The sequence below is a fragment of the Ziziphus jujuba genome, chromosome 6 (genome assembly GCF_031755915.1).
Source record: "Ziziphus jujuba cultivar Dongzao chromosome 6, ASM3175591v1".
In the NCBI taxonomy this organism is placed as follows: Eukaryota; Viridiplantae; Streptophyta; class Magnoliopsida; order Rosales; family Rhamnaceae; genus Ziziphus; species Ziziphus jujuba.
In genome coordinates, this window is record NC_083384.1 from 10,061,782 (window position 1) to 10,077,649 (window position 15,868).

The following is a 15,868-nucleotide window of genomic DNA, read 5'->3' on the forward strand; positions in this document are numbered from 1 at the left end:
TTACTGATTCCCTGTTATTATTTTGGAGTGCTGTAAATTTATGGATACAAATTGTAGTAAGGTGGGATGAATAAGGTAGTATTTATTGGAGTGTGTTTTATGTGCAGGAAATTTTGTGGTAAGTCCTACCCTTAGGGGAGATGCTGCCAGATTTTCCGTTGGAAGGTTCGGTGGTATTTTCCTAGGATCAGGGCTTGTTTAGGATTCCGATGAAGGATCTTGGACGGGTCCTGACAATTTAGTTCTTAGTTTTCATAATATTTATATATGCAAATGAATTTGAGGTTCAATACTGATTCCCGATGATTTATTTTCATACAATGAGTCTTTCAAATGGAACAAGTCAAATAATAGGCAAAAACCATGTGAAAATATGAGGAATTATAAAATTCAAACGACTTTGTTAGGCTAATAGTTAAAAAGTTACTTCCGAGAATTAAATATTGCAAAGGTACACAAATTGGAAAACTCGTATCTCTTTGATCTCTTCTTTTCTTTGGGGGGCTCGTATTTATACATGCAAATGAAATTGAGGTTCAATATTATTGACTCCCAACGCTTTGTTAGGCTAATAATCAACAACTTTGTTAGGCTAATAGTTAAAAGTTACTTTCAAGATTTTTAAATGTTGGAAAGGTACACAAATTAGGAAACTCGTATTTCTTTGATCTGTGTTGTTCTTTGGGGGGCTGGTCACATCCATATTCTTCTTGTCTCTATATAGGAAAAAATTATAGAAAGTAAACCAGTTATAATTAACAGAGAAAGAAAAAAAAAATTCTAGCTATATACGTACACATGCACATGTTTAATATTATATCAATATTATCAGTCATAAAAATTATTTTTATATTATTTTTTTTAATAAAATACTGACATTTGTTTGGTTAAAAATTAATTGCTATTGAAACTTAATTCAATACTAATCTAACCCACAACAGAAATAAAGAAAAAAGAACACACAAGTTTTACGAGGTTCAGTTTAGAAGTGACCTACATCTTAGATGAACTCTATTCAAAAAGTTTTTGCACTATGTACGAAGATCTATACACAATTGTAACAATATCTATTGGTTTATACAGATTCAGAACCAACCCAGAAATCCCTTTTGCAACCTCTGTCTTTCTCACAAATCACTCACATAGAATGATCCTAATCAATACCAAGAGAAAGAGAAAAACAATGAGTAAGAGGTTCCAAGAAGAAAAAGAAGAACAAGAAGAACAATAGCCTTTGATCAAAAGCTGATAGCTTATATTACAGCTCCTCTGTTTCTGCAGTCATGCCTCTTTTACAAGCTTTCCAAAAAACAAAAAAAAAAAAAAAGAGTAATTTTCGATGGGTCATCTATCCAACCCTTTAAGTATAACGGCATCGTTTAATGTTTAATGGCTGAAACTTATATATGGTAGCTGTTGACTTTGACTTTAGCCTCTCAGTTGAATCACAACCGTAGCAATTGCTAACGACTGAGAGTGAGAGGACGTGAATATAACTTTGTAAAGACTTGGCGAAGACCTCATTTATTATAAAGAAAGACTTGGGGAAGACTTGAAGTTTGATTTCCAATATTGTTAGTAATAAAGTCTGATTGAAGAAGAATTATATCCATGAAATTCGTTCAGTTTTTGGTTCCCAATTTCATGAAGCCAAAGTGAAGCTTTCCGAGCTAGGCTTTTTTTTTTTTTTTTTTCGTTTTCGTTTTTGTTTTTGTTTTTTGCTTCCAACGTTTTTTGCTGTGTAAAATCCTCAGCTTTCTCTGCTTCGTTTGGTAATGCCTGCTGAATACATTGAGTCTTAATATACTATTAGTGAACTCGATCTTTAATTAATTACTCAACTACTATTATTGAATGTGTATGAATTGCATTTCACTCTTTATGATGCATGTTTGGCATTCACATTTGAAATACATCAATTTCTGAGAGGCAGTTTAATTTCCATGTTTCAGAAGCCCATTCAGTATAATTATGGTTGATCTGGAAGAACGAGCTGTGAGGGATCTGGAAGAAAGAGCTGCGAGGTTAACTTTTATTATTATTTTTTTTTACTCTCATATATTCTTCTTTCTATAAATCGCTGCTTTGAAGCTAGAGTTACCTTGCTAGCAGACATTATAGTTTTTTTTTTTTTTTTTTTTTTTTTTTTTTTTTTTTTTGTGGGTTTGTAGTGCTGTTTTGTTTGGGATGCTTTTATCTTCCCCTCTTTGAAAACATAAACCTCGAAATTTAAATGGACTCATCACATTTTAGTTTTTTTAAATATATTTAAAAATATCATTCTAGGAAGGATTCATATATATTGCTTTTGGAGCAAATTAAAGCCTTCTATACTCTGTAATTTGATAAATTAAGGTAAACCACATTTATTTATTTATTTTCCATAAATGCATAGCTCGCCTGACTTTTCATTTTTGTTCCACTTCAACCCCTTTAGTAGTCAAATTATTAGTCAACTTATATACTCTGACTTCAAATAACGTTTTTATCCTTTTACTTATTTATATGTCCAAAAAATCTATTTATTATTATTATTATTTGTTTCCAAACATTACAATTTTATTTTATAATATTCGTAGATATAGATACTGAGAAAAGCATTGGGTTTAGTTTGTTTTGTTAGCTGAAAATAATGAACTCAGACCTAGCTGATGAGCCTTTTGGTTAATTTGTTTAATAAGCAGCAAATCAGAACAGAGTATCATTGGAAAAATTTCAAAGAGAATGCGTCCTTTAAAGATGCCAGACTTTCTAGAGTGGAATAAGATATTTGCATTGGCATGTGTGGTTGCGGTCTCACTGGATCCTTTGTTCATTTATGTTCCTGTCATCAATGAAAATAATAAATGTCTTACCATGGACAAGACATTGGCGACAACAGCTGTTGCTGTCAGATTCTTAGCAGATATAATTTATGTTGGAGATATTATCTATAATGTTAATAAATCTTCTCTGGAATTGAAAAGACGTGGGACATGGAAAACAAACAAGTTTTTTAAGATAAACAACTTTTTTAAGAATGCTTTGGCAATATGGAAGCTTTCCTGGCGTCTTATACTTGTTGACTCTCTGGCCATTCTTCCGATTCCACAGGTATATATATATATATATATATATATATATATATATATATATATATATATGTGACAAAACTTCAAGGATTGCAAGTAATTTTTTTCTTCATCTTCTATATATATAAATATTTATCCAATTTTTCTTTTTATTTTTCTTTTTATTTTTTAAATAAAGGATCGTATTATTTTAAATTCAAATACATTAGTTATCAATCAGGTTGTGACAAATTTAGTTTAAAAATTTTTCATTTACATCACACAATGTCATCTGAATATAAAAATAGATATTAAAAATTGGAACTACTGACTGAAAAGTAGTGAGTAGTAATTTTTTTTATTTTTTTTTATTTTTTATTTTTTTACATTTTTATCATTGCATTCAGTACAGTGTCAACTGGGATTTTCCCTGTGGGCTTAAAATTAGTTAATTAATTAATTAACCATTTGAATCTTGCATGTACCAGATAATAATGTTAGTCTCCTTTAAGAAAGTGAGGGGCTCGGGATATTTGGATGAAAGGAGGTTACTGAGCTTAATTCTTATATCCCAATATGTTCCAAGGGTTTTTCGAATATACATATCATCTAAGGAAGCTACAAGGGTTCGGGACGTCCTCACGGATACTGTTTGGATTAGGGGTGCTTTTAACTTTTTTCTCTACATTCTCGCAAGCCATGTAAGTCATAAACTTCCTCAAGTCAAAGTTCCTCTTTACTTTTAGATTAAGCTCAAAATGGCTGCAAAATTTTCTACTTTTTTTTCCTTACTGAGTCTTTAATTTTCTTTCAAGGTGTTTGGAGCCTTTTGGTACTTTTTCGCTGTTCAAAGAGAAACAGCATGCTGGTTTCAAGCCTGTGAACGATCAGGAATAGCAAACTGTGGACTCGATACTTTTTGTGATGATCATGAAAGTGCACCAACAAATTATATCACACTTGTACATTCTAAATGTCCCATAAACGTGGATCCCGATGATACAATAGAGGAACTCTTCGATTTTGGGATATTCCTGGATGCCATCAAGTCTGGTCTGCTGGGATCATATGATTTTCCACGAAAGTTGGCTTATTGTTTTTGGTGGGGACTGCGGAATTTGAGGTTTGTATAAATTTGTTATCCATTTGAACCCATCGTCCAATTTATATTCGATGTCCACATATTACATGTAATTGAGTGTCAAAATGCCCGATAGAAAATTTTTAAATTACTGGTATATGCGTTATATACATATGAAGTAAACAAAGCAAAAAGCTATTGATGTAAAAAACCCAAAAAAAAAAAAAAAAAAAAAAAGGTGATCTAACATAGTCTCATAAATTAATATAGAAAATTTGAGAAACTTGGATAGGTGGAATAATAAATATATATATATATATATAATTTTTTTTATTATAATAAATATATATTTTTATTATATAATAATTTTTCCTTATCTATAACTTATCAAATAATGATGTGAATGGTTTACCAAATTGAGTCAGCATCAATAATTTTCCTTTTTGACAGAGTTTGTTTAGTCCCAACTCAAATTAAACAAAACTAAGTTAATTTTCTTTTTTACCTTAACCAATTTTCATCATATGTTATATAACGCTTAATCATTTATTTTTGCAGTTCTCTTGGTTCAAACCTCAAAACAAGCAGTTACTTTTGGGAAACGTACTTTGCAATTTCTGTTTCTATTGTTGGCTTGCTACTGTTCTTGTATCTCATTGGAAACATGCAGGTTCATCTTCAACATTCTTCTTTCATTTGTTTGTATGTTATTTTCTGCTACTGTGTTCAAGTTTCTTTTTTACTATTTCGTTTATTTTAAAATAAACCTAATTAATAACTTGTTTTACAATTATTATGTCATTTCACTCAAATTGTGATATTATATATTGTTGTGTGACACAGACTTATCTACAATTGGCGACTACAAGATCCGAGGAGAGAAGACTAAAGATGAAACAGAAAGAACCTCAGATTGATGCGTGGATATCAAGAAATAACCTTGATAAAGAGAAGAAGACGATCATGGAAAAAGTACAACACAGTTTGGAAGTAGACAAAGATATTAACGTCGAAACTCTGGTCAATGCACTCCCTCATGAATATAGGAGGTATATAACGCGCGAACTCAGCCGTGGTACGCTTAAAAAAGTGAGTCCCTTGCAAAATCATCTTTCACTAAAAATCTTCTATAGTACTAGCTAGACCGTTCAGTTAGTGCTATCATAATAAAAACAATTTTAACAATATCAACTATAATACTATAATTCCAAAATCTTCATGTATATTACAGAAATTGCATTTAGAATATGATATAGTAACCTTTCAGCACAGTTATTGATTTATCAAATCTACCTGCAAAACAAAATATAGGAATAACAGAAGTAGTGCCTAATGGACACATTACTGTCTAGCATTTTTCCTTTAAGATTTAATCAAATAGGTATCATAGATACTTCAAATTTGTATAAGTTGTATTATCACATATAACTTATTCCCAACTTATTTATATATATATATATATATATATATACAAAATAATTAGTAAAATAATAATAGAAACAATAATAATAAAATAATATATTATAAATAATAATATAGTATGATATAATAATAAAATTGGGGATATAATAATAAAATTGGGGAATAAGTTAATTGGGTTTCTAGAGATAATAGGCCATTCAGTCTAATGAGCTAACTGAAGTGTTACACAAAATATGTGGCCAAGGGCTCTACTAAAAATTCAATAAACAAGCTAGTCCCATTACTGATATAAATAAGCCATGTAAATGAGTTGTATGATTATGACTAGTTCATACAAAATATCTAACAGTCTCCTACTTGGACAATATAATCATCACAAACAACAACAAACCCATTTATTATAGAATCTTCTAAATCAAAATACCATTACAACTAAGTATATAGCATGCCGACAGGACACAACAATATACCAGACTAGGTAGTAGAGATTATCTTAGTAAATCTTCCAAAACAACTAGATATCATTTCAACTGAGCATCTTTGCATGCTATAAACTCAGTCTAGATAATAGAAATTTACGTTATCATGTGCAATTCTCCCAATATATAATACCATTTTATTCAAGCACATTACATACCTATAGGGTACGACAACATACTCAAACTAGGTACTAAGGACTCACCATGGTATATGTGGATCAACGTACACATATACATAGAGATTAAAATCTCATACAGGCCTGCTAGTATAAGGAGCAACAATATGTGCAACAAAAATAACATTATAATTATCCACATACATACATTTATTACTCACAAGGCAATACTCTATCATATACTACATACAACATGGACATTATTGTAGATTACTAAACTCCCCCTAAGCTATAGCAGTCTCAACTGCTACACACTCATATAAAGATTTATGCTCTTCAAACAAGTTTATAGGTTAGCCTTTGTTAGTAGGTCTACCACCATGTTGTAACAGACGTGTACGCAACAAAAATGAGACTCTCATCAAAATGATATGGCTGCAGAATTACCACATAACAACATTATAGGCCTTATAACAAAAGTGCACCCAAAAGCATATATCATAAGCTCAAAACATATCATATACTTCTGCCTTTACAATTAATGAAGCTATAAGTGTTAATACTAATTCATAAAATAGCTTCTAATGCCATGATAAATAACATTCTCAGTATTAAACTTTTAAATCATATATATATAACCATTATAATTATTTCACAAAACCCTACTACATCAGAGACGTGGTGCGCTGATCTCAAAACCAAAAATGGCTTATTTTATAGTACACATAACAATGACCACTTAAGCATTTACAAAAATACACCCACAACATAAAAAATTTCAATGATGTACAATCTTGAATGAACAACAAACTGATAAATGCAAAAAAATATTAGACTATTATAATTTGTTCATTTTATCACTATCTCATTCTTAGGACACAGATTCCTAAAGAGTTTATCACTGATACCACCGATACTATATTAGGATAATATTGTGCATATTAAAACTCAACACAATCCAATCAACAAAGGCTTTAATTAAGACAATTACAATACACTATTAGTTTTGTCTCAAAGAATTTTTATTTCTAATACCAATGAAACCACATTAAGATCCTTCATATCAAAATGACTGCACATCAACAAATTTGTCTTAGTCAATAGGTCAGCATCACTGAAAGCTAACAGTATGTCTTCAAGATACAATACTATAAATATTAAATTGCTCCCACTGACCCTTAAATATATGCACAAATCAACAACATTCTCTTTAAAACAATTTTAGGTGATAACTTCATCAAAAAATTAAAATACTACTGCCATGAAGTTTATTTAAGATCATAAATAAATCTCTTAAGCTTACAAAATAAATTCTCAATCTCCACTATTTGGAAGCCAACTAGTTGGACTATATATATATATATATATACATGTATTCGAATACAAAATTGTATTTAACAAAACAGTTCGAACATCCATATGATACAATTCCAAAACATAATTAATCACAATTGCCTTGAAGATTCTAAAAGTATCATTTGTGGATATTTTTCCACTTAACCATTAAAGTCTCTCTTGGTTTTATAGACCTATTCGTATTCAATAAGTTTGCTACCTTTAGGCAACTAAACTAAAAGAGATACTAAACTGCTTATTGACTTCTTCATAAGTGTTTAATTCAATTCCTCATTTATGTTAAACTCATGTTCCTGCAAATAAACCACCTCATAGTCATCAGGTATAATAAACTTTCAAACCCTTTGTGACCTCAAAAGGCACACATTATCATTAGTTGTAACCAAAATATTTCATTGTATCTCAATGGATTCAGTCCTGAACGACGATTAATTCCATAATTAATGGATCAACAATATCTCTTGCATAGACATCAACAATGGGTATCAATACACTTTTCTCTTTGAAAAACAAGCACCTTTGGATCCTTTCTCTCACTAAAACTTAAACTTTCTCAAAATAAATAATCATATCTGGTTTAACAATTTTGACAATGTGAGATGGACAATAAAATTAAGAACTCCTGAATTCTTTACAAGAACTAACAAAAATTACCTATAAAGGTTTTAGGATCTAACTTTTTTAATAACGAAATTATACATCATGAAATCAACTTTAGAACCCCATACACAAGAAAAAGGTGTAAACTAAATATAACTTGCTACCCTTAAGGAAAATGGCAAGTTAAAGTTTGCCAATACACACGACACTAAAACCATCAAAAGTGTAATTCTTTATCTCTCTTAATTATGCCACTTGCTAAAAAGTGCCAAGTATTATAAACTTCACATCAATGCTACATTCAACAAATAAATTATGAAAGACATTGAGTTTTGTCCAATCTCATCATGTCTACTATAATATTCATCACCCTATTAAATCTTATAGCCTTGAACTTCATATTGTTCTAAAGTTTTATTTTCATCTTGAATTCCTTGAAGATAACTAAGATATCTAATTTCTCATAAATAATCTCAAAGTATCCATAAAATAAGAAATAATCAATATAGATAATAAAACATCTATAGTCTTGTAAAACAGGTGGTGTATAAGAAATATAGAGATTAATATCACAACATATAGAATTATTACAAAATTCTAGCATATACAAAGGCAATTATAGGAGTAACAACAACAAAATAAGAAAAGTATACAAGCAACAACTTATAAACCAAATTACCACAAAATACCACATAAAGTCTTAAACAACTTAGAATTACAAAATGAATTGAATAAATAATTTATTTATTTTTAATTTGAATTTGAAATGGAAATGAATTTCCACAAAATAAAAATAAACAAAAAAGTAAATAAAATCATATATATAATATAAATAAGAAAAACAAATAACCTTTTTTTTTTAATTTAGTTGTTGACGTTAGCAAACGACACATCATGCTGATGCTAGCACACTGACATCAGTAGGCCATTCCGATGACCTGTCATTCAGGTTTTCTGCTTCCTTGATCCGGGTTGGGTTTGACCCATCTTTAGGTAAACGGGTTGCGCGACCAGCAGTTTCAACCCATTGATTTCTCTGTCATCCGGTTCGACGATTTCATTGTTGTTTGTTTCGTCTTTTCTAGGGCAATAGTTTCCACAAATCAATTTCAATAATTTTATAACGAAAATTGATGCCAACCCTCAAGCATTATTTGGCCATGATCTCAAAATTTTGCAAGATTTTCACATGGTTTCAACCAAAAAGACCTCCAAAACAAATTCCATTCAAAACAAAAAACAATTGCCCACAATGCCTAGGTCTCAATTCATGCCAATAACGATTTTTCCCTAGTTTTTTTTCTTTTTTAAATTTTATTGTGCAAAAATGCATTCGACCATGAGTGTTTTCTTTCTTTCTTTTTTAAATAAATTGTACATTGTCTAATTGATTGGCCAAAGAAACATTCAAAAATCAATTTACTCCAAATCCATAAAAAATTTGTTTATAAGCTATATACTGGAACCCGAAAGAACTCATTGATGGAATTTGGTGTAGGTTTATGTTGTTGTACCCTAGAGCACAATCATTCAAGGTGTTAGTCAAGAATGATTGTTGTTGGTTCTTGGTTCTTGATTTTGTTTTTTTGGGTTTGTTTAGGTTTTGTTTCTGGTTTTAATGGAGGTTTAGGGTTCTTGAGAAGGTTGTTAGCTTTTGGGAAGAAGAAGAAACCAAAATGTAGTAGATGAGAGAAAGAGAGCCAAAAATGTTGTTTTTCAAAATCTGTTTTTGAATATTTTTTTTCTCAACGTTTTTCATTACAATTTTCATACTTTTAAATACATCAAAAAGACAATAAGGCATGCTGCCATATTGAGCAATGAATACAAAAGCATTAAAAGTAACCAACCAAGCCAAACTACCTCAACTAACTCTAATCAATGTGCTGGGCATGCAAGAAACCTTCTTTAATGGGCAGTTCAGCTTGTGTAAGGCATTTAAATTTGAAAACCAGCTCCATTTGACTTGAAAATTGGAGGGAAGCCTTTTTGAATATTAAACTATGTTCTACCCAAAAACCAGATAAAACAAAATCCATTTACCCATTCAAAAGTAATCAAACCCGAGGCAGTTTTGCCCAGTTTTCTGGGCAACAACACTGCACAAGGGTCAGATTGTTTTGGGCTTAACTCAGCCTTCCCAGCTCCAAATTGGGCCATTCTTTTTGCTACTGCTTCCTCTGTATATCTAGTTTATCATATCTAAAATTCAGGTCCAAATACCAAACCTACTTCAAACGGCATCCAAGGAAGTGGACTTATGTTGCTGAAAATACAATTCCAGCAACTAGACAAAAAAGACCTTAAGCTAGATAATGAGCTTAGGGCATTACAAAAAGGATATTGTTCTTGAACATTACAAGATAAAATAAAATGCATAAACATAAACAATGTTTGGTCTTTGATGTTGCAAAACAAAGAGTGTAAGTGTAACCGAACTACCTTGCACATTGTGGCAAGATCACCACATTTCAACACTCATGTATTGCAAAAATTTCACAGTTTTCGCATAAATAAATGATAGGTTTATATTTCGTTCAATTAAGGGCAAAGAGTCCAGAAAGATCAAAAGTAGGCAATCAATAAAATTCAAAAAATTTAATTTCAATCAAACCAATAACGATTACTATGCAGAAATTGAATCCAAATACTTCCACAATATAAAACACATTAATATACATAAAGATACAGTTTATGAATTTGTGTATTTAAGCTCTGATACAAATTGTTAGTGCTATCATAATATAAACAATTTTAACAACATCAACTATAGTATTATAATCCCAAGATCTTCACGCATATTACAGAAACTGTATTTAGAATATGATATACTAACCTTTCAACGCAGCCATTATCAGATTCACTTACAAAATAGAATACAGGAGTAATAGAAGTATTGTCTAATGGACACACTAACTCTCTAACCTTTCTCCTTCAGGATTTAACCAAATACGCATCATAGATACCTCAAAACCCTAATATCAATTGTATAAGTCGTATTATCACATATAATTTATTCCCAACTTGTTTATATATATATATACACAAAATAACTAGTAAATAATAAAAAAAATAGTATATTGTAAATAATAATATAATATAATGTAACATAATAATAAAAATGGAGAATAAGTCAATTGTGTTTCTAGAGATAATAGGTCCTTCAGTCTAATAGGCCAACTGAAGTATTACAAAGAGTGTGTGGCCAAGAGTTCTACTAAAAATTCAATAAACAAGCTAGTCCCATTACTGGTATAAATATGCCAGTGAGTGAATTATATAATTATGACTAGTCAACATAAAATATCTAATATATTCTTCAACCCAAAACCAAATAAAATAAATTTTCTATTTATTCTTAGAGAATATTTGTCCCTGTTCAATAAAATTTTATTCATTTTTCACCATTGATAATTATCTCTAAAATGAATAAAAACCGATAAATATAATTTGTTTTAGTTATAGAGTCTATTGGTGATATATAGATGAATAATGGGGTGGCTAATGGTGATAAATCGTTCAATATTAATTGTGAGTTGATATTTAAAAAAAAAAAATCTTTAATTTAGCCACAGTTAATGTTATTAATTAGTGTGTATACAGTACATTATTTTGCATCAAAGTAATGTAAATGAGGAGGCAATAGAGAAATTGGTGGAGGCGATATGCGAGCATATGAAGCCGGTAGCATACAAAGAGAACAGTAACATCATAAGAGTAGGAGACCCCTGTCAGATGGTCCTCATAACACAAGGCACTGTTGTGGTGAACACAGGAAGCAGCGGATCAAATGGTGGTACTTGTACTAATGCTAGTGCGAAACAACTGAACAAAGATGATATATATGGAGATAATTTGTTGCTCACGCCCGAGCATGATTCGCCTTCAGGTGTCACAATCTCAAACGAATGTGTAGAATCGCTTACAGAAGTTGAAGGCTTTGCTGTCAATGCCAAGGACTTGATGAATGTGATCTCTAACAGCCACTGGGGGCTTAGCTGCTCGATTCTCCCCTGAGGTTGAAGCCCGGTTCCGAGGATTTGTGCTATAAGAGGATGATCAGTCCACCAACGCCGCACTAATCGAGCAAACAAAGCGCCTATCAAACGTAGTATTATTCGTAGGCAAGCCTCTGCATTAATAGACAAATTTGGTTGGTGAATATTATGATGCATGTTACTCGCTTTTCAAAGCTGACATTTTTTTTTTTCCAAAGGACATGTTGCTACACTATGTGAATTTCAAATACTAAGCAATTGTATATATATATATATATATATTTTTTTTTTTTTTGGGTGAATGACGGTTTGCTATAAATAGGAGGGTTTTACTTTATATTATATATATATATATATATGTATGTATGTATATATATGATTTGAAAATGATTATATTTACTTTAAGCTCAAATTTGAGCAAAAAAAATAAATCATTGATTTTGAAGAAACAAAAAAAAAATGAAAAAAAAATGAAAAGTCTCTGATATCTACAAGTTTATTTTGACTTATGATTTGAGGGAAAAAAACAAAAAAAAAAAAAAAAAAAAAAACACAAAAAAAAAAAAAAACAAAAAACAAAAACTCGTGATCCATTTAAATTTATAAAGTTTAGTTGGAGAAATTTTTTTTTTCAAACAATAAAATTTGTACTTTTAAAATATTCAAATGTGTCATCGTCTAGACTGATTTGATTCTATAATCTACAATGTCCTTGAAGATTTTATGCAAACATGATTTCTATAAAAGCAGCTTAATGGAGAACAGCATGAGAGGAAGGGAAGGTCAATGATGATCCATAATAAGGACCTTCTCTCTGTTTATTGCTCAGTTTCATAGCCAAAATTCCACTAACTCTCAAAGATGGTTATCAAACCCTTTTCTCTGACCAGCAAATTTCTGAGAAAACACAGGAAATGGCCAATCTCACCTTACAAAACCAAATGGCAAATAGCCTTCAACCAAAATCAAGCACTCCAAACCCTCAAAAAATCAGCATCACAAACTCCACACCACCACCACCAACAAGAAGACCATGACAAACCCAATCATCTTCTCTCTGCTCTCATCCACTCCTTCACTTCTTACCAATGCGACCCAACCCCTGAAGCCTACCACTTTGTCATCAAAACCCTGACCAAAACCTCCCAATTCCACCACATTCCTTGTGTTCTCGACCGCATCGAATCCGTCGAGAAATTTCAAACGCCAGAATACATTCTCGCCGAGCTTATCAGAATTTACGGCCGTGCCGATAGGATTGAAGACGCCATTGATCTCTTTTGCAGAATTCCCAAGTTCAGGTGCGTCCCTTCTGTGTACTCGCTCAACTCTTTGTTGTCTGTACTCTGTAGGAGAAGAGAAAGTATAAGATTGGTCCCTCAAATGTTGATGAAGAGCCATGTAATGCGTATTGTGCTTGAGGAGTCCAGTTTTCGCATATTAATCAGTGCTTTATGTAGAATTAAGAAGATTGGATATGCCATTCAAATACTGAATTGTATGATTGATGATGGGTATGATCTAGATGCTAGGATTTGTTCTTTGATATTATCATCACTGTGTGAGCAAAAGGATTTAGCTTTAGCTAATTTTGAGGTTTTGGGTTTCTTGGAAGCAATGAAGAAACTGGGTTTTTCTCCTGGTATGATGGACTATTCAAATGTCATTAGGTTCTTGGTGAAAGAAGGAAGAGGTTTGGATGCTTTCAATGTTTTGGCTAGGATGAAAGTGGAGGGAATTAAGCCGGATATTGTTTGTTATACTATGGTTTTACATGGGATTATTGCAGAAGGGGAATATGGGAGTGCAGATGAACTGTTTGATGAATTGCTTGTGTTGGGTTTAGTCCCTGATGTTTATACTTATAACGTGTATATAAATGGTCTCTGCAAGCAGAATAATGTAGAAGCGGGACTTAACATGATTTTGTCCATGGAAGAACTCGGGTGCAAACCTAATTTGATTACATATAATCTGCTATTGAAAGCATTAAATAAAAAGAGTGAGCTTAGTCGGGCGAAGGAACTCATGATCAAGATGGATTCGAAGGGTGTCAGGGTAAACTCGCAGACATATAGGATTATGCTAGATGGTCTTTTCCAAAATGGTGATATGAATGAAGCTTGCGTTTTGATGGAAGAAATGTTGGATAAGCATTTATGTCATAAATGTTTGACATTCGATGAGATAATTTATGGTTTGTGCCAAAGGGGATTGGTTTGTAAAGCAGGGGATTTGCTGAAGATAATGGTGGGGAAGAATGTGGCGCCCGGGGCAAGGGCATGGGAAGCGCTGCTCCTTAGCTCTAGATCTAAATTTAACGTAGCAGAAGCCAACTGGACTTGTGAAAACAATGGAAACTGTCCCGGCAGGTAGCTGGAATGGTAACTAAGATATGAAATTATGCTCCATTGGTCTGATTTTCATAGACTTGAAAAATGGAAGGTTCCATTTAGAGAGGCATATGGTGGGAGTAGTTAATGGACCTCAAAGGATTGGTAACATCTAATGTAATTCAATCTGTAAAAGGTGTCGCTGAAATCCACTTTTTTGTCCAACTTTTCAGTTAAAATTTTGTAGTAACCATGTCAGTAAGCATTTCTATCACCTTTATTATCTGTTGGTAGTTGTCACTCACTGATGTTTTTAGCGTAATGTATCTTGTAAATGACCAAAACCCAGAAACACAAAGAAAAAGAAAATTCTTTTAACAATGTAATTTAGATTTGGGGAATTTTCCGTTGAATCACTGATAACGAGAACATTTGTCATGTTGTACCCCACAACACGCACCCAAAAACAATTCATTATATCTGTTTTAACGTTCTATTTTTCTGTCTTTTATGTTTCTTTCATTGGGATAACTTGTAGCATTATGACCTTGCATTTTCTACCCCATAATCCATTATTTTATTAGATAGTTTTTGTTGGTGATAATTCGTATCCCCCATTCCTGTGATTAAAAAGAGTTTCCAATATTTTATGTTATGTCTTATGGGTAGTTGTTGAATCCCTAAAATCCTCTTCCCTTTTGCGAGGGCTTCCCCACCCCGCTTTGGGTCTTAAAGCCTGTGTTATCATGAATATTGTAATCCAATATATATATATATATATGTATATATTATATATGGGCAACATGTCCGCCATTATAGTGGAGATAAAAAAATGTAGAATGTAGTTATGGAATTCCAACCTGTATGTGTAGTTTTCTATCATTTTATCTTGAATTGATTTTTTTTTAAATAAATTGATATTTAACATATTTGGTAAACAATCCAGACAAAACTACTGTTTTACATGATTTTGAATTTGAATCACGCAATCCAAATTGTTATTATTAAAAATATATATATACATTCAAGTTCAGTTTTGGTAATCAAAGACGAGAGACCCAAGTGAAGACTCAAATTCGTTTAGTCCTCGGAAAAAATTGGACAAACACCCTTCTACTAACTCCATCCATGGGGTTAAATTTGTATCTTTGAATAAATAGTACTTTTTGAGTATCAATTCGAATTCAAATCAGTCATGATCTTAGAGCAAAGTAACATATTTTTTTCGTCGGATTTAATTTATAGTTAAAGTATTCAATTGCAATATCATTTGGGAACAGCGTGATTACATGCAGTTATATAATTTGTATCAAAACAGGGCACGTCCTTACAAATCCTACTAAATATTTAACTGGTATATACGATAATGATCATAAGGTTAATTTGCATATAATTTTTAGAAATAATAAGTACCGAGGAAAAATATTAATAAT

General features: G+C 31.5%; 2 protein-coding genes across 2 annotated transcripts; both read left to right on the forward strand.

The window, feature by feature from the left end:
- Positions 1 to 1,559: 1,559 nt before the first annotated feature.
- Positions 1,560 to 12,381, forward strand: LOC107431258 (cyclic nucleotide-gated ion channel 1). Its single transcript, XM_025078949.3, has 8 exons — positions 1,560 to 1,772; positions 1,953 to 2,024; positions 2,685 to 3,093; positions 3,539 to 3,751; positions 3,866 to 4,173; positions 4,690 to 4,801; positions 4,975 to 5,220; positions 11,708 to 12,381. The coding sequence occupies exons 2-8, from the start codon at positions 1,972 to 1,974 to the stop codon at positions 12,119 to 12,121; spliced, it is 1,755 nt and encodes a 584-aa protein (XP_024934717.2). The 5' UTR covers positions 1,560 to 1,772; positions 1,953 to 1,971; the 3' UTR covers positions 12,122 to 12,381.
- A 386-nt stretch (positions 12,382 to 12,767) lies between these two features.
- On the forward strand, positions 12,768 to 14,952 carry LOC107406715 (pentatricopeptide repeat-containing protein At2g38420, mitochondrial). Its single transcript, XM_048463435.2, has one exon. It carries the CDS (start codon positions 12,964 to 12,966, stop codon positions 14,476 to 14,478), a length of 1,515 nt encoding a protein of 504 aa, XP_048319392.2. The 5' UTR covers positions 12,768 to 12,963; the 3' UTR covers positions 14,479 to 14,952.
- Positions 14,953 to 15,868: the final 916 nt, after the last annotated feature.